Here is a 23,735-nt window from a genome sequence, read left to right as displayed (position 1 = left end):
TATCCAAGCTGATGCCACAATAGAAGAGTCTAAAAAGTGGGCCAAAGGGATGGGGAAACTAGATGAAGATGGGTGTTGGGTGGATACATCTGAAGGGAAATGGTTGCTCCCTGATTCATATGTGCTGATGATGGTAACGATGGCACACGGTCCTACGCATGTGTGTGCTCAGCAGATCACGAAAATATTAGAAAAAGTCTGGGTAAATGATACAATTTTGAAAATCGCTCAGCGCTTTGTGCAAAATTGCATGATTTGCTTGCAGCACAATGTGGGGAAGGGGACAGTAACTCCAAGGGGTAGTTTTGGGCCTCCTTCTGTTCCCTTCGAGGTCATCCACCTTGATTTTATTGAAATGGAACGGTGTAACAATTTAAAATATGTCCTTGTGATCATTTGTGCTTTTAGTAAATGGGTTGAGGCTTTCCCCGTTAAGGATGCTACTGCCATGACCACTGTGAAGACTATGGTAAAGGAATTCTTCCCACGATTTGGGCTGCCAAGAGTAATTTGGTCGGACAACGGTCCACATTTTGTTGCAGCAGTAATTTTGCAGATATGCACAGCATTACACATTGAAAAGCGATTTCATTCGGCTAGACATCCTCAAAGTGCTGGGTTGGTAGAGAGACATAACGGTATCTTAAAGAATAAGCTTGCTAAAACATGCACCGGCACCAAACTGAAATGGCCGGACGCCTTACCTATTGTATTGTTAGCCATGCGTGCTACACCTCAAACTAAGACTGGGCTCTCTCCATTTGAGGTAGTGATGGGGAGACCTGCTAATATTTGGGGTCTTCCGAAGCCTAAAGCGTTGAGAGAGGTTGAAAATGTATTGCTTGTAGACTACTGTAACCAGTTGACTAAAAATCTGTATCTCATTTATCATCAGGTTCGATCAGCTTTACCGGTACGGTTTACGGGCCCAGGACACAATATTCAGCCTGGAAGTTGGGTCCTGGTGAAGGCCTACAAAAGGTCTTCCTGCCTCACGCCTCACTGCCGGGGACCCTACCAGGTGCTGTTGGTCACCCAGACAGCAGTCTGGGTGGCTGGAAAGAAGCATTGGATCCACGCGACGCATGTCAAGAAACTTCCTCACCCGACGCTACACGTTGCAGAAGAAGCAGAACCCCTTGCTGATGCTACAATCTCAGATCCTGGAGTAGCAAATAGTGCTGTGAGTGTGTCGGAGAATCTCTCTGAGCCCGTGGAGCTTGGGGAACAGTCCATTTTGTCTCCACACTCTTTGGAAAGGTCACTTCCGGAAAACGTTGTTTCAAGTTCTGCGACTTCCGTCGCCTCTGATACGTTGCTTCCCTCAGGAAGTGACGTTACCTTATTTCCGGATCAAACAGTACCGGGAACCACCAGGTACGACCTTCAACGAAGAAAATAGAACTACGGCACGGGTTTTGCCTGTGCATCTGGAAAAGCAAAGAGTCATTGAGAGTTTTGTTCTTACAAAGGAAAATTTGGGGGAAAAAAAGGGATTCTGCTGGCTAGGGTTGGGGAAGGACTAAGAAGTCGCGCGACCGTAGTGTCGCCTGCAACGAACATTTGGGTCGTCGATTGAAAAAACTACGATGTCTGCCACCTCCACCACTGCTGCTCGCATTGGACTTGTAAATAAGGGGGTGACCAACTCGGACAATGAACAATGTGCCTGGGCCCCGAAAACGTATTGCTGTGTTGTGTTAATAATGATTGGAATTTGTATAGTTACTGCCGTGGGACTCTGGTACTTTGAAGAAATTTATCCTCTAGAGCCTCTTCTGCCAATTGAAATTGTACCTACTGCTCTGACTCCCTCTGTACACTTTCATACTTTGTCACCTAGGGACTCCCAGCATAGACGAAAGTATCATAATTACACTTTAATGATAATAGAGTAATTGCTGGATCTGCACCCATTTACCGCAACATGGGAACAAGGGGCTAGGATGGTATATTCACCCTTTAACAAATGCTTGCTATGCCTCTCTTATAGCACTATTCTTTGGCCAATGGAATGACAGCTTCTCAGGGAACTTTGATGGAACTAATTTAAATAACTTTGAGAAACGTGAATTGACTCCCCTGGGATACTCGCTTTTTGCAAATAGAAGTAAGCCTAATGTTGCTTCTATTAGGCCATCTGATAAACTGTCTCTTCCCTTCCAAACTCTAATTTCCTTTAAAATGGCTCCGATAGGCAATAAGGACGCCGTGCCTCCTTCCTACTCCATTAACCATAGCCCCGATTCAGTTCCCTTCTGTGTACAAAGGAATGGCACTCAGTCAATGGGAGATTTTGAAGGTTGAGTGAACATTGTAAATTTGACCAGGGAGAACAGGCCTCTGTATGTAGGGGGGGCCTGTCTATTTCGTTTGCGGTAGTACAGCATTTCCCTGGTTGCCCAAGGATTGGCAGGGAACCTGTTATTTAGGAATCCTGTTACCAGAGGTATTCATAGCTAGCACATTGGAAGTTTCTAAGGCTCGCCCACGGCGGGACGAGAATGGAGATACCCCTGGGCAAATATTGGGAGATATAACAAAATCAGTTGTGCCATTTTGGGGACAGATAGCAAATTCTGAAAATATTAGGGGGCTAGCAAGAGTACTGGAGAGAACCATCAACCGGACCACGGATATACTCTATAATATAACACTGGAACAGAAAGCAATAAGATTGGTAGCTCTCCAAAACCGGATGGCATTAGATGTCATTCTGGCAGAACGTGGTGGAGTATGTAAATTAGAGGGGTCCGCTTGTTGTGTTTTCGTATCAGATTCCTCACAGACAATTTTCAAAGCAATACAGAACTTGCACGTCCTTAGTTCAGAAGTGCATGTTCCTGTGGGAGATTGGAGTATTAGTGCTTGGTTGTGGGATTCTCTACGATCCTGGGGTTGGAAGGTGCTTTCTGTTATACTGGTTATTTTGGGAATCCTGCTATTCCTTTGTTGCTGTATCCAATGTCTACCTAGTATATGTGCAGTGCTGGGGGGATGTTGCGTTCAGGCGGTGAGCACAATAGGACATAAGGAACAAGTTACTTACCTGTAACTGTTGTTCTCCAGCATGGGTCTGGCATGGATTCACATGCTCATGAATATTCCCCGTCATCAGGCTGGGAATCCTCGGTAAAGAAAAAATCAGTATCAGTTTTTCCTAGTAGTAACCAATCACTGATCTCTGCGTCATACTGACCACAGCAAATGACTATCCTCTACCTAAGCCCTGCCTCTGGCAGCCATCTTCAGATTTGGTAGCACGATTTGGTAGCACGTGAAGTGGCAGTATGACCAAGTGAAGAGCCGCAGAGGGGTAGACGGGAGGGTTCGCATGTGAATCCATGCCAGACCCATGCTGGAGAACAACAGTTACAGGTAAGTAACTTGTTCCTTCTCCAGCATGGGGTCTGGCATGGATTCACATGCTCATGAATATAAGATTAAATAGCAGTACACACATGCACAACCACGGGAGGTGGTAAAAGGCTCAACATTAAGCAATACAAAAAACTCAACATTAAGCATCTCTTACCTCTTCACCAGGTTCACCTTAAGCGAACAGGTTGCGCAGCACTGCTTGGCCGACCCTGGACTCCTCCCTGGAATCCCGATCGACGCAGTAGAATCTCGTGAAGGTGTGCGTCGACCTCCACGTAGCAGCCCTGCAGATGTCCAGCAGGGGCACACCAGATTAGAACGCCGTAGTAGCAGCGATCGCTCTGGTCGAATGGGCTCTCGGACGGCCTGGCAGCGGTCGGTTAGCCAACCGGTTACAGTGCATGATGCAGCCGGAGAGCCATCTGGAAATAGAAGACTTCGAGAGAGCCTTCCCTTGATTCACAGGTCCAAAGTTCACGAACAGCTGTGATGTCCTCCGGAAACTCTTCGTACGGTCCACGTAGAACTTCAGCGCTCTAGCCACATCCAGCGAGTGCAAAGTCTTCTCGGCCGGCGACGAAGGAGACGGGAAGAAAACAGGTAACACCAAGGGCTCATTAAGATGGAAGTCCGACGGCACCTTGGGCATAAAGAAGGGGTGCGTCCTAAGCACCACCCTCGAGGCATGGAAAGTCAAGTACGGTGCTTTGCAGGATAGGGCCTGGATCTCTCCCACTCGTCGTGCGGAGGTAATGGCCACCAGGAACGCAGTCTTCCACGACACAAACTTCATAGGTGCGGAGTACATCGCTCGAATGGGGGCCCCATGAGCCTGGTCAGCACCACGTTAAGTTCCCACGCCGGGGCCGGGGCCTTCACCGGCGGGAACGACCGGAACAGTCCTTTCATAAACTCTTTTACCAGTCGATGGGACCACAGGGACGTCCATCCTGTGGTTCTGGTATATCTGGAGATCGCCGCCAGATGAATCTTAATGGAGGCATGGGCTAGCCCAGCCTTTGCCAGCGATAGAAGGTACGGCAGCACTTGAGGGGCCGTAATCCGTAGGGGGTTGATCTTCTGTGCACGGCACCAGATAGAGAACCTCTTCCACTTATGACCGTAGCATTTGAGAGTCGAGGACGCCCTGGCCTTTGAAAGAACCTCTCTGCAATTGGCCGGTATATCGTAGCCTCCAAACTCTAGCGCTGCAGGAGCCAAGCCTGCAGGTTCAGCGACGCCGGGTCGTGGTGGAAGATGGCGCCTCCTTCTCTGGAGAGAAGGTCCGCGTCTGCCGACAGCTTGATGGGAGGGGACGTTGACAAGTCCAGAAGGTCCGGGAACCAGATCTGCCTCGGCCACGCTGGTGCGACGAGGTTCATCCTGCACCGGGACCGCTTGAGCTGGTTGATGAGTCGAAGGAGCAACGGCAATGGAGGGAACGCATACAGGTATAGACCATCCCAGGGGAACGAGAATGCATTGCCCATGCTTCTCGGCTGGGGAAACCTGGTGGCGAACCTCTTGCACTTCGCGTTCGTCGCTGTTGCGAAAGGTCGATTTGGGGTTTGCCCCATCGTCGAAAGAGTTGATCCACCTGATCCTGGCGCAGTTCCCATTCGTGACACGCGCGCAGCTCCCTGCTGAGCGAGTCGGCGATGGTGTTGCTTTCTCCTGCCAGGTGGAAGGGAACCAGGAAAATCCCCTGGGCGACCGCCCAGTGCCACAGATCCTGTGCCTCCTTGGATAGGGCTGGGGATCTGGTGCCTCCCTGCTTCCGTATGCAAAACATTGTCGTGGTGTTGTACGTGAAGATCCGCACCACCTTGCCCTTGAGCGACCAGAGGAACGATTTGAGAGCCCAGAACACGGCTCGGAGTTCCAGGACGTTGATGTGCAGGGGCCTCTCCTCCGGGAGCCAGAGGCCTCTTGCGTGGAGATCTCCGGTGTGGGCGGCCCAACCTTCCAGGGAGGCGTCCGTCGTCACCGTCTCCTGGTACGCCGGCGTCTGAAAGTCCTCGCCCGCCGTGAGGTGCGCTCGAACGCCCCAACACTGAATCGCCCGCCGGAACACCTCGTTGAGGGGGACCCTGTCTTCGAAGGTGCCCGTCGTTTGTATCCAACGGGCGTCGAGAAATTCATGAAGAGGGCGCATCCGTAGTCTGCAGAGGCACACCAGGTAGATGAAAGAGGACATCATCCCCAGGAGGGACTTGATGGACCTCACCCAGGCCACGTCCGTGGCTAGCAGGCACTGCACTTTGCCTAGAATGGTCTTCGTCCGTTCTTCCGACGGGGCCGCCAGGCGCCTCAGTGTATCGAGCTCCGCTCCCAGAAACAGGGCCACCTGCGACGGCACCAGGTGGGACTTCGGGTAGTTTATGGCGAATCCCAGGTTTGTGAGTAGCTGGACGGTCCTCGCAGTGTGTTCGACGGCGAGCTCCCTCGTCCTTGAGCGGATGAGCCAGTCGTCTAGGTAGGGGTAGACGTGAATCCCCTGTAGGCGCAGCCGCGCCGCCACTGGTGCTAGGCACTTGGTAAAGACCCTGGGGGCCGACTTCAATCCGAACGGCAGTGCTCTGAATTGGTAGTGGCGTCCCTGGATGACGAACCTGAGGAACATTCAGTGACTTTTGAGGATGGGAACGTGGAAGTAAGCATCCTCCAGGTCCAACGACGATAGAAAGTCGCCCTCCTCCAGCTGTCCCAGTACGTGCTGGAGGGTGACCATCCTGAACTTTTGTGATCTGATGTATTTGTTCAAACGACGAAGGTCCAGGAGGGGGCGCCAGCCGCCCGTCTTCTTCCTGACGAGGAAGTACCTTGAGTACAGCCCGGAGCCCCGGAGCCTCTTCGGGACAAGCTCGATGGCGCCTTTCCTGAGCATCGCCCGTACTTCCAACAGCAGTTGCGGGATGTGATTTTCCTTCCTGGCCACAGGAGGAACGTGAGGGCACTTCCTCAGGAATTCGATAGAGTGTCCTCTTGCCAGGGTATCCAGCACCCAATGGTCGGTGGAGATGGACTTCCACACGCCGACGAAATTCGTCAGCCGGCCTCCCACCGGGGTGCTTTGGTGGGGGCCCGAGACCACGGCCGGTTCAGTCCTGCTTGGAGGTGGAGGCCTTGCCGCCCTGGCCACCTTGCCGACGGCGGCGAGGCGCTCCCTGCTTACCGCGACCCCTATAGGCCTCCTGAGACGAGGAGCGTGCCGCCTGGATGTAGGAAGACGAGCCACCGCTGGATCCCTTGGAGGCACCCTGTCTGCCTCTGGAGCTCCGAAAGGGCCGTCATTGCTGAAGGGCTCCTAGGGCGCGGGCCGTCTCCGTGTCCGTTTTTATGGCTTGGAGGGACTCATCCACCGCCTTCCCGAACAGGTTGCTGCCGTCGAACGGCATGTCCAACACCCTGGTCTGGACGTCCTGACGGAAGTTGGTCGCCCGGAGCCAACCCCGTCGTCGTAGGCAAACACCGTTGCCCAGCTGGCAGAACCTGGTATCGGCAATATCGGTTGCCACCGTTATGGCGTGGTCCGACGCCACCTCGCCCTCTTGCAGTATTTCCAGGGCCTCGGACCTCTTGTCGTCCGGCAGGAAGTCCAATATGGGGGCCAGCTTAAACCAGAGCTCCCTGTCGTAACGGGCCACGATCGCCAGGGCATTGGCTGCTTTGATTGTCATCGCCGCCGACGCAATGACCCGCCGCCCCATGGCGTCCAACTTCTTTCCCTCGCCGTCCGGCGGGGAATTCGACTTCGAGGCTCCTGACCCCGCTGCTTTCTTCTTCGCCACCGCCGAGACGACCGAGTCTGGCATTGGCTGGGCCCTGAGGCACAGGGGAGTGGTTTCGGGGACCCGGTACTTCTTCTCGTACAGGTCCCGTTTGGCTGGTGCCGTGGAGGGGTTTTTGAGAACCGACAGGCCCTCCTCCCAGATGTCATTGATTAGGGGCACCGCGATGACCGTCTTCCTCTATGGCCTCCCGGCGCTGATAGAGGAAACCTTCCTTTTTCTGCTCCTCCGGACAGAGCTGGAACAATTCGGACGCCCTGGCGATCATGGCGTGGAATGAGCTAATCTCGTCGGGCGGCGAGGCCCGTGCGACGGGAGACGGGAGTCCCGTTCCGTTGCCCTCAGAACCCGTCGTCGAGCCCAACGCACCGTCATCTCCCGACTCGTGGGAGGATGAGGAGGGAACTGTAGGCCTTATGGGGGCGAGCGGAGGAGAGGGTTGGGTCCTCCATCGTTTGTTCTGAGGACTTCCCGAAGGGCCAGGTTGCGGGTCCTCCGGCCTGGGCCGTGGGAATCTCGTCCTTATCTCAGAGCATAAGGACTGGATGGCAGACAAAACGGCCGCTGAGCCATCCTGAGGCCTAGGATCCGGCTGCGCCGGAAGGGAAGGCCGCTCTTCCTCACCATCGTCGTCTTCCTCGGTTATCTCCCGAGGATCTTCCTGACGGGATCGAACCTTCTCGAATTGGACTTCGAGGTTCCTCACGGCCTCGGTCAGTTCCTCCTCCGAGGCTGACTCTGAGCTCGAGGAGGGCACCGTGCCCCCCCTCGCTTTTTCCATCATGGCGGCCACGACGATGGGCTGAAAAGAGGATTCCCTCCTTGGCGGCAGGGAAACTCTAGCTATGGAGGCAGTCTCCGCTGGCGGTGTCTCTGCCGGCTTGTCAAGAGTCGCCGCGATAGCCTCGATAGAGGCCTTCGCCTGCTGGGTAGGGGCCCTCACCACCTTAGGTGCGTCCCGGGCCTTCTCCTTCGGGAGAGGGGCGACGCCTCGCTCCCCCTCTTCCGAGATCGGACGGGGCTTCTCCCGAAGCTTACCCGGGGTCTCAGACTTTATCTTTCCCGAACCGGAGCGTTGGCTCGTGGCTGACGGTGCCGGGGAAGGTGCGCCCAGCCTGGCGACCGAAGAGCCCGACCTTTCGGCGCTCCCGGAGCCAGCGGACTCGCGGCGCTTGGCCTGGTGTTGGGCCCCCGTCGCCGGGGGGCCCGCACAGGACTTAGAAGCCCGCTCGGACCCTTTCTTCTTCTTCTCACCCGGCGTAGGAAAATCCTGCCACGGATAGCCATTAATGGGAGTAGAAACGGTGGAGCTTGAGGCGCGATTAACCGAAAAAATGTGAAAATTCACCTGAAAAAGCGCGAAACACGCAGTAAAAGCTCGAGAGCTAAGCACGAGGACTCCCAACACTTGAATGTGCGGTAAAAATCTGAAGATGGCTGCCAGAGGCGGTGCTTAGGTAGAGGGCAGTCATTGGCTGTGGTCAGTATGACGCAGAGATCAGTGATTGGTTACTACTAGGAAAGACAGATCAGAAACGAAACTGATACTGATTTTTTCTTTACAGAGGATTCCCAGCCTGACGACGGGGAATATTCATGAGCATGTGAATCCATGCCAGACCCCATGCTGGAGAAAGTGTATGCCCCAGATACAGCATCTAAAGAGTTTGTGTTGCAAGAGGTTCTGGTGAACGACCTAATGGCTATAGATATTACAGATAACGATTCAGGATGTATGGACGACAATGCATGGAGTTATTTACAAAGACATTAGAAATGGTATTAGCACTTGGCATAGGCCAAAAGGAGGGTTTGTCAGAATAGAAATAATATTATGCCTCCTATTGTAATAGTTGTATGTGTATTGGCCTACGCCAAGTTGTCTAAACATCTTGCGCAAAACAAACTCCATGGCAAGGTCTTGACCTCAGAGAAATCAATGTAAGCCGCCATCTTGGATTAAGCCGCCATTTTAGGTTCTCTTGTTATGCAGAAGTCACCTGAACATCAAAATGGAGGCCAAATGACATTCTGAATAAGATTCTGGTCGTTGTGACCTCCGTACAGCTGAATAATGAATATGCCTGCAGGCCACATGTCGGGGTCGCGAACAGAGACCTTGTCCTATTGTTGACCTATATGTAAATGTACTACTTATATCAGCGAAACTAATCAAAATGCATATATTAAAGGTTGACCTGGCAAGGAACCCTAAGACCAGTATTGTATTTCGCAGAATGGTTAACCCGCAAGAGGGTTGGCCAAAGGCTGGACAAAATTGTATGAAAAGCCTGGGTATTCCAATGTGCGGTCTCTCACTGAACACATCGAACCCTCATTGAAGTTCGTTATGTTATACTGAGAGCCGAATAGCTATCCGTTTGTCACTTGACTTGTTAACTGTTGTAGCTTGAAATAAAGCACTTGTATGTTTCTTTGTAACCTGTGTTGGTGTGTTTCCTTTCGGGCTTCCCAGCCTCATATTATTTTTCTGTTTTCACAACGGGGAGTTTTCCAGTCAGTAGAAGATACTTCACAAAAAGAAAATAAGAAAGAAAATATGAAAAAAGAAAATGTAGAACTTGGAAAGCTTCTGACATTAGGTGGTGAGTGAGAGGTTAAGAGTGGTGCTGCACTGAAACATTTGAGGAATTACACCTCTGTTGTGAATTAACTCGTAATGCCTAAAACCGAATCAGTGGATTTTTAGGGTAATTCCCTATTGGTATTGCAGACTCAGGAGTGGAATAAGAACGAAGAAGGAATAGTGGAAGGGTGAAGACAGAACGGGAAAAAGAAGAGGAAATAAGATCCCTTCTCTGCTACAATTAGGATGCTAGTGTACGTGTAACCTGTTCTTGAAATAGTGGCATCGACCATTGGTGTCCCCTGATGAATTTCCAGGCCAAACTGCATTTTAAAGCTGGAGCGTGAAGGAGTGAAACACGTTCATGTTGGGTAGTGATGTGACGTGGAACTGAGTCTTATGCTGTGCATTTAGTGAATGAGTGCATTTGTAATGGTGGCAGGAAATTGTGCTTCCATGTGTTGCACACCAGCTGTGTCCGTCCACTTTGGAGTCTTCTGTATAATTATGTAGTGTGATAAGAATTATGAAATATTATTCCATTGATTTAAAATATATTTTTAGTGTATGAAGATTTAATGAGAAAGAGAAATACACGAAAGCATTCGATATAAAACAGAGGTGATTGATGTGTCCTTTGTGAGAACCTGCAACACAGAAGAGAGGAGGAATATTGGCGTTCTGTTGCATGTAAGCAGGGGGATGATCCCTTCTCAGTGGCAGCCATGCCCCCTAAGGCTCTTTTTGTCTTACTGACGTCCTGTTCTGCACCATGATTTGCCACCCACCATATACCCAGGGTGTACCCCTGGCCCACTCCCACTCCTTAGGGCACCGCTTCTGCATTGTGTGCCACCTACACCTTCCTCACAGTGACCCACTTGCCCCCTATCTACGGTTACGGTGGATTACTGGTCGATCACCATGGTGTACCCCTGGCCCACTCCCACTCCCTAGGGCACCGCCTCTGCATTGTGTGCCACCTACACCTTCCTCACAGTGACCCACTTGCCCCCTATCTACGGTTTACGGTGGATCAATGGTCGATCACCATGGTGTACCCCTGGCCCACTCCCACTCCTTAGGGAACCTCTTCTGCATTGTGTGCCACCTACACCTTCCTCACAGTAACCCACTTGCCCCCTATCTACGGTTTACGGTGGATCACTGGTCGATCACCATGGTGTACCCCTGGCCCACTCCCACTCCTTAGGGCACCGCTTCTGCATTGTGTGCCACCTACACCTTCCTCACAGTGACCCACTTGCCCCCTATCTACGGTTTACGGTGGATCACTGGTCGATCACCATGGTGTACCCCTGGCCCACTCCCACTCCTTAGGGCACCGCTTCTGCATTGTGTGCCACCTACACCTTCCTCACAGTGACCCACTTGCCCCCTATCTACGGTTACGGTGGATCACTGGTCGATCACCATGGTGTACCTCTGAACCCCCCCTATGGTACCCTACTTGCCTCTCTGCATTCGGTATGCAATGCCCTCTTCCCACAATGTAACACTCACCGCCTCCCCATGTTCTGGTACCATGCACCATGGTATATGCTACACTGCCTACCCTATCCACACAGTATACGCAATGCCCCCTTCAAGGAGTGCCCGCTGCCCCCTAACAATGTTCCATCAGCCCCTTCTTTATGGCGTACCACTGACCTGTCTTCATGATGTACACGCCACCCACAAACTCACTTTGCGCCACCTACCTACACTTAAGAGTACCATCTGCCATCCACCAGTTGCATACCAATGAACCGTCCACAGTGTACGCCTTGCCCCGTGTCCGTGGTGTACCCCAGATACATCCCCATGAAGTGCCCACTGACCAGTGTACCACCTGCCTTTCTCACCTGCCAACAGTAGACCACTTCCCCCTTCTCGTTGGTACTATCTGCCCCTTCCCCAGAGCGTCCTGTGCCTTCACCTAGTCACAAACCTTATTCCCGCGCACCGGCAAGTACCCGCTCCGGATGTCCACTCTCTTGAAGTTTGGGGGTTGGCGATGTTTCACCTTTAGGGCGCTGAACTGGAAGCTTTCTCTACTGGTGTTGGAGCTGTAAAGGATCAGGAGGGTGATGAGTGTGAAGAGGAGAAGGAAGATGGCGGTCTGCTGTCCCTGCGGAAGCACAGACAGGAAATGAGCTCACGAGACAGGAAGCTGACGCAGGATATCTGCGACTTACATGCTGGCTAGCCACAGGGCCGGGAACTATCTGCTTTATTTTATTACATAAAAAATCATGACATATTTCATAAAAATATACAAATTAGCTACACAACTCATATAATTAAATCAACAACACACTTTCCTGTTTCTATGAAGTTACATTTAAAATTCTCCAAATAAAATGTTAACAATTTTCAAGATTAATAACACATTCTATACCAAAATCCATTACTTTAAAAAAATAATCTCTTTTACTAACAAACCTTCCAAGCTTTTGATATTTTAGGGCATCAACGCCTGGGCCCACTGTCATCAAGTGTGTGAGGGTCTTACATCCTGCAATGCTCCTGGCACATCCTGCAATCTAACATAATCTGCAAGAGCGATCTTCAGCTAAATGTAACAAGAGTGGTCTTCAGCTAAATGTGCCTTCCTGCTCCTGGCACATCCTGCAATCTAACATAATCTGCAAGAGCGATCTTCAGCTAAATGTGCCTTCCTGCTCCTGGCACATCCTGCAATCTAACATAATCTGCAAGAGCGATCTTCAGATAAACCCGCCGTCCTGCTCCTGACACGCCCTGCAATCTAGCATAATCTGTAAGAGAGATCTTCAGATAAATTTGCTTTCCTGCTTTTAGCACATCCTGCAATCTAACATAATCTGGAAGAGAGATCTTCAGATAAACGTGTCTTCCTGCTCCTGGCACAACCCGCAATGTAATGTAATCTGCAAGAGCGATCTTCAGATAAACGTGCCGTCCTGCTCCTGGCACATCCTGCAATCTAACATAATCTGCAAGAGCGATCATCAGCTAAACTTCCCTTCCTGCTCCTGGCACATCCTGCAATCTAACATAATCTGCAAGAGTGATCTTCAGCTAAACATGCCTTCCTGGTTCCTGCACATCCTGCAATCTAACACAATCTACAAGAGAAATCTTCAGCTAAATATACCTTCCTGCTCCCAGCACATCCTGCAATCTAACTTAATCTGCAAGAGCGATCTTCAGCTAAAATTGCCTTCCTACTCCCAGCACATCCTGCAATCTAACATAATCTGCAAGGGAGATCTTCAGATAAACGTGCCTTCATGCTCCTAGCACATCCTGCAACACCGGAGAAAATGAGGGGTGTGGTAATGGAGTTAGCCCATTGTGGCCATTTGGGTTCACCAAAAACGAAATGTCTGCTAAGGGATGATTTTTGGTGGCCTGGAATTGATAAGGATGTGGAGGAGATGGTTAAAAGTTGTACAGACTGTCAGGAAGGAGATAAGGGTGTCAGGGTTCATAAAACTCCCATGGTGGTTACAGAGAGTCCAAGATCACTGTGGGATGAGCTTGCTTTGGACTTGTTGGGTTCGTTTAATATTAAGTGGTCCAGAGACACATACCTTTTGATGGAGATAGACCTTTTGTCTAAGTGGCCGAAGGTTTGCATCTTAAAGAAGGTGACCAGTAGTAGTATTATACGGTTTATAGATCCTTTGTTTTGGGGAGAAGGTTTTCCCCGTAAGTGTCTGGCGGATAATAGTACACAGTTGGTTTCGAGAGGATTTAAGGAGTTTTTGGAAAGGCATGGTGTGGAACAGGTTACAACCTCTTTTTATCATCCACAGGGCAATGGGTGTGTTGAAAGATTGAACCGCACGCTTATGGATGTTATTAGAATTGCAGTGGTCACGGGGGGAGATTGGGTGCGGGTAGTCATCGAAAGGATATTCCAATATAGACTTGATCTCCATGCAGTGACAGGGGTGTCTCCATTTGAATTTTTAAGAGGTAGGAAGTCCAATACACCTTTGTGTCTGGGTTGGGTGGGCAGTTCGAGCACTGATAGTGTGGTGGTGGAAGGCGTGAGAGAGAGGTTGTTAGTCAGTGGCACAAATCCAAGCAGACGTGTGACAGGATAAATTGTTGAAAACACTTTTCAGTGAAGCTGGGGGAGATAATTAAGGTGAGGTTGCCGGTGAAAGTAAAAAAGAGTAACTCAATGTTTTCTCAGCCCAAGGAGGTGGTTAGGGATCTGGGTCCCTCCATTCTGGTTAAGGGTGGGGGGATTTGGAACAAGGAGAGGGTAGCAGTATCGCATAGGAATGGAGTGCCTGTTAGAAGAGTAGCAGGAAGGGAGGCATGGTTCTGAGTGAGCTTGAGTTTGGGTGTAGTGTTTCCGTTCACATGTCTTGTAGGTGCAATGTTTTATTCACCATGATTTGTTGTTGAATTGTTTGTTTCAGGCATCAGTCCTTGTTTCCATGAGGACCAGGTGCGATCACATGTTTCCATTTTGAGTATATAGTTTTGGAGGAGGGGAGGGAGGTGTTAGGAGTGCTCATGTGTTTGCCTGCTTGGGACTTTATAGTATTTATGCAAGTTGTCATCTTACATTCATTCCATGTGTATAGACAGGACAGATGGAATGTGGAGTCTTCTGGTGAAGGTTCCAGGGCTGTCACTTGGTGGAAGGTATTGGCTGGGGGTCGCCACGATGAAGCTCACCTTATCCCCTTGAGCGTGATATAGTAAATGCATGTTGCCAATCCAGCTCACGTGTCTCTCTATGAAAGCCCCAACAAATGCCAACTGAGTTTGGGTACAAGTAGTGACCATAAGCAGCAAATATCGGTGAGAAGGACTTACCGTGGCCCCAGTGGGGTCTTTCTTCCCGATCAGGTCTTTCTTTCCGCTAAGATCTTTCTTCCCGATCAGGTCTTTCTTCCGGCTCATTTCCTTACGTTTTCGAAATTATCACGGGACGTTCATCTTTCTATGCCAGGAAGCTGCTGAGAGAATGAGAGGAGACCAGCTCAAGGTCATGCTCATGCAGAGACCCCTCTGACCAGCCCCCATCGTGCCCCCAAACAGAAACCTGGCAGTCATGTTCAACAATGCACCATCTTTCATTGTAAAGTCAATGCTACATACAACCAGCAAACTGTCCTCAAAGACTGACGAGGGGCATCGCCCCCTCTTATGGCACCTCAAAGAATTAGATATAGAATTGGGTACTCCCCTCTCTTTTTGTTAACGGGGGGGGGGGGTCAAATCTGTGTCATGGGGAGAACTATAATATAGTCAATCTGTCCTCACTTTTGACCTCAATGAATTACCCAGGATTTGGCTGATGCTAGGCCAGACCTGATTACTGCAACTTTCTGTCAAAACACGAGATATTCTGATAGCTCAGAAACGCAGCATTCTGCAGCCCTGCCCTAGACTCGCTCTGATGAAGGTCAGGCTTTACAAGCTCAGGGTGTGCTAGGTCAAAGAAAAGGCCCATTCGTTATCTATCCTTCACAGTCTTTTTCTCGTCTAACTGCCAGTTACGAATACCAAACACCACAGTAACCTAGCATCTAGTGTTTCCCTACTAGGGGTACCCCAATCCTCGGTCCAGAAGAAGGTAGCTGAACTCTATACATCCTGCCGAAACGTGCAATGGAAAGGACAAGGACGCATGAACTCAAGTCCCTGCCCCTATTAACAGCTAATGACTAGCGACATCAACCACAGATGGATTCATGAAATGTTTTTTGAATTTGGATTATTAGGACACATTTTGTGATAATACTCCACTCACAGCAGCCAGAGTACAACTCCTGCATGCAGACAGAGTTTTCTTACCATTTATGGATGGTTCTTCAAAAGCAGACACTGACCTTGGGCAGCCAGTGTTGCCTCTATCCTGGACTCTATGCTTCTCGCCATGACGCCGCTGCACCCTGCTATGCTTCTTGCCATGACGCTAATGCACTCGGCTATGCTTCTCGCCATGATGGCGCTGCACCCTGCGATGCTTCTCGCCATGACGCCGCTGCACCCTGCTATGCTTTTCGCCATGATGCCGCTGCACCCTGCTATGCTTCTCGCCATGATGCTGCTGCACCCTGCTATGCATCTCGCTATGACTCTGCTGCACCCTGCTATGCTTCTCACCATGACGCCACTGCAACCTGCTATGCTTCTCGCCATGACGCTGCTGCACCATGCTATGCTTCTCAACATTGATGCTGCTGCACCCTGCTATGCTTCTTGCCATGATGCTGCTGCACCCTATGCTTCTCGCAATGATGCCAGTGCACCCTGCTTTGCTTCTCGCCATGACGCTGCTGCACCATGCTATGCTTCTCGCCATGATGCTGCTGCACCCTGCTATGCTTCTCGTCATGAAGCTGCTGCACCCTGCTATGCTTTTCGCCATAGCGCCGCTGCACCCTGCTATGCTTCTCGCTATGATGCTGCTGCACCCTGCTATGGTTCTCGCCATGATGCCACTGCAAGCTGCTATGCTTCTCGCTATGATGCCGCTGCACCCTATGCTTCTTGCCATGACGCTGTTGCACCATGCTATGCTTCTCGCCATGACGCTGCTGCACCCTGCTATGCTTCTCGCCATGACGCCACTGCAACCTGCTATGCTTCTCGCCATGATGCTGCTGCACCCTATGCTTCTCGCCATGACGCTGCTGCACCCTGCTATGCTTCTCGCCATGACGCCGCTGCACCATGCTATGCTTTTTGCCATGACACTGCTGCACCATGCTATGCTTCTGGCCATGACGCTGTTGCACCATGCTATGCTTCTCGCCATGACGCTGCTGCACCCTGCGATGCTTCTCGCCATGACGCCACTGCAACCTGCTATGCTTCTCGCCATGACGCTGTTGCACCATGCTGTGCTTCTCGCCATGACGCTGCTGCACCCTGCTATGCTTCTCGCCATGACGCCACTGCAACCTGCTATGCTTCTCGCCATGACGCTGCTGCACCCTATGCTTCTCGCCATGACGCTGCTGCGCCCTGTTATGATTCTCGCCATGGCGCTGCTGCACCCTGCTATGCTTCTCGCCATGACGCTGCTGCCCCTTTATGCTTCTCACCATGACGCCACTGCAACCTGCTATGCTTCTCGCCATGACGCCACTGCACCCTGCTATGCTTCTCACCATGATGCTGCTGCACCCTGTTATGATTCTCGCCATGACGCTGCTGCACCCTGCTGTGCTTCTCGCCATGACGCTGCTGCACCCTGCTATGCTTCTCACCATGATGCCACTGCAACCTCCTATGCTTCTCGCTATGACGCTGCTGCACCCTGCTATGCTTCTTGCCATGATGCTGCTGCACCCTATGCTTCTCGCAATGATGTCACTGCACCCTGCTATGCTTCTCACCATGACGCTGCTGCACCCTGCTATGCTTCTCGTCATGATGCCGCTGCACCCTGCTATGCTTTTCTTCATGGCGCCGCTGCACCCTGCTATGCTTCTCGCTATGACACTGCTGCACCCTGCTATGGTTCTCGCCATGACACCACTGCAAGCTACTATGCTTCTCGCTATGATGCAGCTGCACCCTATGCTTCTCACCATGACGCTGCTGCACCCTATGCTTCTCGCCATGACGCTGCTGCACCCTGCTATGCTTCTCGCCATGACGCCGCTGCACCCTGCTATGCTTTTTGCCATGACACTGCTGCACCATGCTATGCTTCTGGCCATAACGCTGTTGCACCATGCTATGCTTCTCGCCATGACGCTGCTGCACCCTGCGATGCTTCTCTCGCCATGACGCTACTGCAACCTGCTATGCTTCTGGCCATAACGCTGTTGCACCATGCTATGCTTCTCGCCATGACGCTGCTGCACCCTGCGATGCTTCTCTCGCCATGACGCTGCTGCACCCTGCTATGCTTCTCGCCATGACGCCACTGCAACCTGCTATGCTTCTCGCCATGACGCTGCTGCACCCTATGCTTCTCGCCGTGACACTGCTGCACCCTGCTATGCTTCTCGCCATGACACCGCTGCACCCTGCTATGCTTTTTGCCATGACGCTGCTGCACCATGCTATGCTTCTTGCCATGACGCTGCTGCACCGTTATGATTCTCGCCATGACGCTGCTGCACCCTGCTATGCTTCTCGCCATGACGCTGCTGCCCCCTTTATGCTTCTCACCATGACGCCACTGCAACCTGCTATGCTTCTCGCCATGACACCACTGCACCCTGCTATGCTTCTCACCATGACGCTGCTGCACCCTGTTATGATTCTCGCCATGACGCTGCTGCACCCTGCTGTGCTTCTCGCCATGACGCTGCTGCACCCTGCTATGCTTCTCACCATGACGCCACTGCAACCTGCTGTGCTTCTCGCCATGACGCTGCTGAACCGTGCTATGCTTCTCAACATTGATGCCGCGTCACCCTACTATTCTTCTCGCTATGACGCTGCTGCACCCTGCTATGCTTCTTGCCATGATGCTGCTGCACCCTATGCTTCTCGCAATGATGCCACTCCACCCTGCTATGCTTCTCGCCATGACGCTGCTGCACCCTGCTATGCTTCTCGTCATGATGCCGCTGCACCCTGCTATGCTTTTCTTCATGGCGCCGCTGCATCCTGCTATGCTTCTCGCTATGACACTGCTGCACCCTGCTATGGTTCTCGCCATGACGCCACTGCAAGCTGCTATGCTTCTCGCTATGATGCCGCTGCACCCTATGCTTCTCGCCATGACGATGTTGCACAATGCTATGCTTCTCGCCATGACGCTGCTGCACCCTGCTATGCTTCTCACCATGATGCCACTGCAACCTGCTATGCTTCTCGCCATGACGCTGCTGCACCCTATGCTTCTCGCCATGACGCTGCTGCACCCTGCTATGCTTCTCGCCATGACGCCGCTGCACCCTGCTATGCTTTTTGCCATGACGCTGCTGCACCATGCTATGCTTCTGGCCATGACGCTGCTGCACCCTGCTGTGCTTCTCGCCATGACGCCGCTGCACCCTGCTATGCTTTTCGCCATGACGCCGCTGCACCCTGCTATGCTTCTCACCATGACGCTGCTGCACTGCTATGCTTCTCGCCATGACGCTGCTGCACCCTGCTATGCTTCTCGCCATGACGCCGCTGCACCCTGCTATGCTTCTCATCATGACGCCGCTGCACCCTGCTATGCTTCTCACCTTGACGCCGCTGCACCCTGCTATGCTTCTCGTCTTGACGCTGCTGCACCCTGCTATGCTTCTCGCCATGACGCCGCTGCACCCTGCTATGTTCTCGTCATGATGCTGCTACACCCTGCTATGCTTCTCGTCATGACGCTGCTGCACCCTGCTTCTGCCCCTGCTGTGGGACTTGTGTTGTCCTCTATTGCCATTTAACTACCCTACTCCCTTTAATCTCGCCCTGGGTGGTGGGGTAAGACTCCTGGGGGCAGTGGGTCTCCTCTACCTCTAGCTCCTTAAAACTTCCCAAGTAGTGATACGGTGTATGTGCAGACTATGACAATTTCTCACAATGTATGCATTGTTATGAACTATTCTAAAATGCTAAATCACACATGCAGAAAGGTAACGGTGGTCTAAATACGTGCCAGAACAGGTACCGTTGCCGAAAGGACAACACTCCAGTCCCGGCTGAGTCCCAGTTTGCCCAGAGACTGTGAGGAGCTGCAGCGACCCGTGGAGTCCTCTTTCTACTCCTTTTCTTTAAATACAGTGTTACCGCGTGGAGCACGGCGCGGAGTCCCGGCTGAGTCCCAGTTTGCCCAGAGACTGTGAGGAGCTGCAGCGACCCGTGGAGTCCTCTTTCTACTCCTTTTCTTTAAATACAGTGTTACCGCGCGGAGCGCAGCGCGGAGTCCCGGCTGAGTCCCAGTTTGCCCAGAGACTGTGAGGAGCTGCAGTGACCTGTGGAGTCCTCTTTCTACTCCTTTTCTTTAAATACAGTGTTACCGCGCGGAGCGCGGCGCGGAGTCCCGGCTGAGTCCCAGTTTGCCCAGAGACTGTGAGGAGCTGCAGCGACCCGTGGAGTCCTCTTTCTACTCCTTTTCTTTAAATACAGTGTTACCGCCCGGAGCGGAGTCCCGGCTGAGTCCCAGTTTGCCCAGTTCGCCCGAGTGCGTCAGAGGGCTGTTCAGGAAGATGGTTGTGCACCAGAAGACCCCTTCCCCGAATGGACCGCAAAACCTGCAACAAGACGCTGTTGCAGCGTCGCATGCTTAATCCTTGGACTGCCCTGCCGAATTGTGCTACTGTAAAGCTAAAGTCTCAAGGTAAGCCGATAGCATGCACTAAGCCGGTGCCCTCTGTCGCCCCATCGTCTTTGCATATTATACAAACAACTGTCCAAGTCCATCAAGACAAAGCTCCCCCGGTCATTAGCGGTACTGACACTGCAGACATTGTTGGGCCAGTCAATACTAGTCTGATTCAAAGTCCAACTTGCACAGCGTCCTCTCAAAACCCGATCAAACCGCTTACCTTGCTCTTCCTTACTGACCTTGCCCCGATGCCGTCGATGCCAGTGGAGTACGTGGAAGCGAATGCTGTTCCACCACTGCATTTTCCTTTTCCCGATTTGTACTCTCCATTTGATCTAACAGACGCAGAAATTATGAGTGCTACTTCTGCCATACAGGAAAAAATAATAGCCGAAGAAATTCCGGTGGCTCTTTCCAATATTTCATCTATGCAAAGCAGTGTCAGCGGCCAATCACTTCCCGCTAAGTCTGTCTCAGCTGAACCAGATCAACGTTCCTCTGCTCCAGTTATCAGTGCCAGTGCTGCTTCGGCCGTCCAACATGATGGTGACAATGTCTTGGTAGCACATGCTCACCTTACCTCAGGCAGTTGTTCGCTTGCTTCAATAAATAAATCTCTCCTATTACCAAGACTTATGCCAACTGAAGATATGCTCTTCGCCTCAATATCGATACAGAAGCCATTAGCAACGACTCAGACTCCAATTGCTCTCAAAAATGCCTCTGCAGTTCACAATGCAGTAGCTTCGGCTTCGGCTCTGGCCACAGTGATTTCTGATGGCAGTTGTGACAAGGCACTACCTGCCCTCTCGCCGCTTATCATCGACAGGCCAACTCAAACTATAGCCCAAAAAGGGCAATTCCACGACCTCCCGCACAATCAGCTACTGAGTGGCGACCGTGCAAACCCAAATCTGAATATCTTGCAGCCACGTATTACTCAGAAAAAATTGGTGCATTTGCCCACATCCTCGAAGGTCCCTACTACACTGAAAACTCAATTATTGTCACGCTTTGGGCCTTATGATAAAGGAAACGTCTTGCATTTGCAGGGCGATGTGAGTTCATCAGAAGCCAGCAGCTGTGCAAAAAGGCAAAATATCTCAGATACACCAGCAAAAAGGAACGATACTCCAGATTTACCAGCCACGCCTGCGAAATGCTCTACTTCTTCCATTGATCACTCAACTGTTCTAACCCCAGGTAAAGAAAACTTAAAAACCCCGAATTCCAAAATCAATCTGTCAATGGGTGCGGCAATCCAGTTGCACAACAATGTGCTTGCGGCATCGTCCCAAGCGATGATTCCGTTTGTTAAGCTCTATGAGTCTTTAAATGAGACCATCAGGGATCAAGGGGTCCTTCTATCGAACTTATCGTTGAAATTGGATCAAATTGACTCCTTTACAAAGTTCATTCAGCACGATGTGCAAGCTGGAAAAGACTCTAGTGCTTTCTGGCAATCCCGGCTTAACGACCTCGTGACTCTACAATCGGAGAGACATGACCTTCAGTTAAAATGTCTTTTCGAGGTGTAGAGCGAGATTGCTCCTCTGTTAAATCCAGGTCACAGACCGGAACAGCCCAAAATCGATATGCAATGCTTTGCTCCACAATCCGTCTCCTGTTCAAGGCCACTACCAGCGACGCAACGTGGAACACTCTCTGATCAAACGGCTTCTCAAACAGAGTGCATCACTTCACAATCTATGGAAAGTCCAAGGCCTCCCCCTCCAACAGTGGCCAGAGCTTCTCATCCCCCAGACTGTGTTCTTCCACAAGTCCTGTCTGTGCCCCACCAGCCTATGGAGGCGGAAGATATGCCTATACATGATGTAACTCCTCTGAGCAAAGCCACAACTCAACTAGACCACCAGGAAAGCGCCTCATCCACTTTTGGTATTTTTGCAGGTCCAGCAAAATCTTTTACCATCAAGGCTTCTCCCAAACCCATGGCTCAAGCAAAATCTGCCAAATTGACTACAAGAGCCAAGAAAGCAAAGATGGCATCCCATCCAGCAACAAAAAGTTTTGTAAGAATCTTGACAACTCCACCGCGGCTATGCCTCTTTAAGCGCCCCAACAAGGGTGCAAAAGACTCCTTACCATCACATATTAATACAACGATGCTGCCTTCAAACCATGGTGTAAAGCGTCGACGCTTAATCTCTGAGGATTGTGCCTCAGTTATTTCAGTGTCGTCGGACTACCAAGATCTGTGTAACCTTTCTACTTACTCGAATTCAAGTGATGCTGACCAGTCGCAGCAACCTAACGAAGATCAGTCATTGGAAACTCAGCTCCTCGCGAGTGCTGCCCAGACCAGGAAAAGCCTCTCTACATCGAAGTGGCAAGTAGTGCAAGGACGACGCACTACTATTTCGAAAAATGAAGATCTGAGACGCTTGGCAGCAAATTATAGGTTGAGTCCAAAACTTACCGCAAATCAACGCAAAAATCAAAACCGCTCCCCATTGAGGTCAAATGTTTTACCCCAACATCATGCAAAGGATTGTAGGCGCAAATTGAGACTTCAAAACATACATAACGATGATAATGAGCTGATCCTTAATCGCGCAAATGTTTTGCGATTATTCAAACATATTCCACCTCTGCGGCTGATTAATTCGGACAGCATCAAAATTGTCGAATATGTGACAGAAAGCTGCTCTGATGCTGTCCTTCTACATATCGACGCTGTTGGCATACGGAACACACTACTCAAAGCAGCCGAAGACTTATTGTTATTTGGCTTTGACATCTCAGTCGAACCTGACACGTCTCGGAGAAGCCTTAATTCTGTGCTGCCGGGTGACCATCCAACTGAAAAAAACCCAGCAGTCGCGAATTCTTTATGTAATAACAAGCCTGCTGAGGTGCGACTAAAGGATCCTCGCTTTCGTTTTGAGAAAAAGTCGAGCCACCAGAGACTGCAGAACCAGGACTAGCCATGATTGTGTTTGGACAATGCCATGCTCTCCATCCTGTCGTGGAACACCCGAGGGTTCCAGCATTTGTTTCAGGATTTTGAAGTTCCAGTAGACGATGTGTTTGCTGTCTGTCTGCAAGAGACTTGGTTAGTTGATGTTCCGATGCGAGACGGCTATGTCACATTGGTCAATCCTACAATTAAAAACATACAAGGCAGACCCTGTGCAGGCTTATTGACAATGGTCCGTCTATCTCAAGTTTGGTCTACACCAACATGCTCTAATCCTAACCCTTATGTTCAAGGATCAATTATGCACTCACGTTCTGCCAATTCAAAAGCAGTTTTGTCCTTGTTGCTCATTAACTGCTACTGGAATTCTGCAAAAATAAACAAATCTGTCCTTACCTCAGTGATAAGTACTTTAATGGATGAAGCAATCGTGAATTATAATAATCTGATTATAATCTGCTGCGGTGATCTAAATTGCTCATGGTTTAAGCACGACCCATACACCAACTCCTATTGCCAGCTCGCCTATGAGGAGCTGGGCGAGAAAGAACAGTGCAGGACTGACGCAACGGAATCACATGATTGTGTATTGCTGAATGGCAATGCGCAGGGGGACACACCGGCTCAGCCTACCTGGCATCGCCAAGCCACGCATAGTATCATTGACTACTTCTGGGTTTCCAGCAATTTTGAGGCAAAGGTCATCTCGTTACATTCCCTGAAAACGTCTAAGAGCGATCATTCACTGCTAAAACTTGATTGCCTATTGCCGGAGTCGCCCGCTTTGCCCTTATATTCCGA

The 23,735-nt window shown here is 50.9% G+C and overlaps 1 protein-coding gene across 6 annotated transcripts in view; it reads right to left on the bottom strand.

The window, feature by feature from the left end:
* ST6GALNAC6 (ST6 N-acetylgalactosaminide alpha-2,6-sialyltransferase 6) overlaps nucleotides 1–23,735 on the bottom strand; it is a 182,309-nt gene that overhangs the window by 74,875 nt on the left and 83,699 nt on the right. For 4 of the 6 annotated variants that reach the window (XM_069609110.1, XM_069609115.1, XM_069609113.1 and 1 more), the window contains exons 2-3: nucleotides 14,584–14,726; nucleotides 11,711–11,890 (exon numbers count right to left, since the gene is read on the bottom strand). In XM_069609110.1, the coding sequence (XP_069465211.1) occupies nucleotides 11,711–11,890; nucleotides 14,584–14,670 (267 nt within the window). In that variant the 5' untranslated portion in view covers nucleotides 14,671–14,726. The remainder of the gene's footprint in view (nucleotides 1–11,710; nucleotides 11,891–14,583; nucleotides 14,727–23,735) is intronic. The other 2 variants (XM_069609112.1, XM_069609114.1) reach the window with 1 other exon arrangement.

The sequence above is a fragment of the Ambystoma mexicanum genome, chromosome 8 (genome assembly GCF_040938575.1).
Source record: "Ambystoma mexicanum isolate Mex_15411 chromosome 8, UKY_AmexF1_1, whole genome shotgun sequence".
NCBI classification, from domain to species: Eukaryota; Metazoa; Chordata; class Amphibia; order Caudata; family Ambystomatidae; genus Ambystoma; species Ambystoma mexicanum.
Note: the sequence above shows the minus strand (reverse complement) of the source record. Positions and strands in the feature narration are given on the sequence as shown.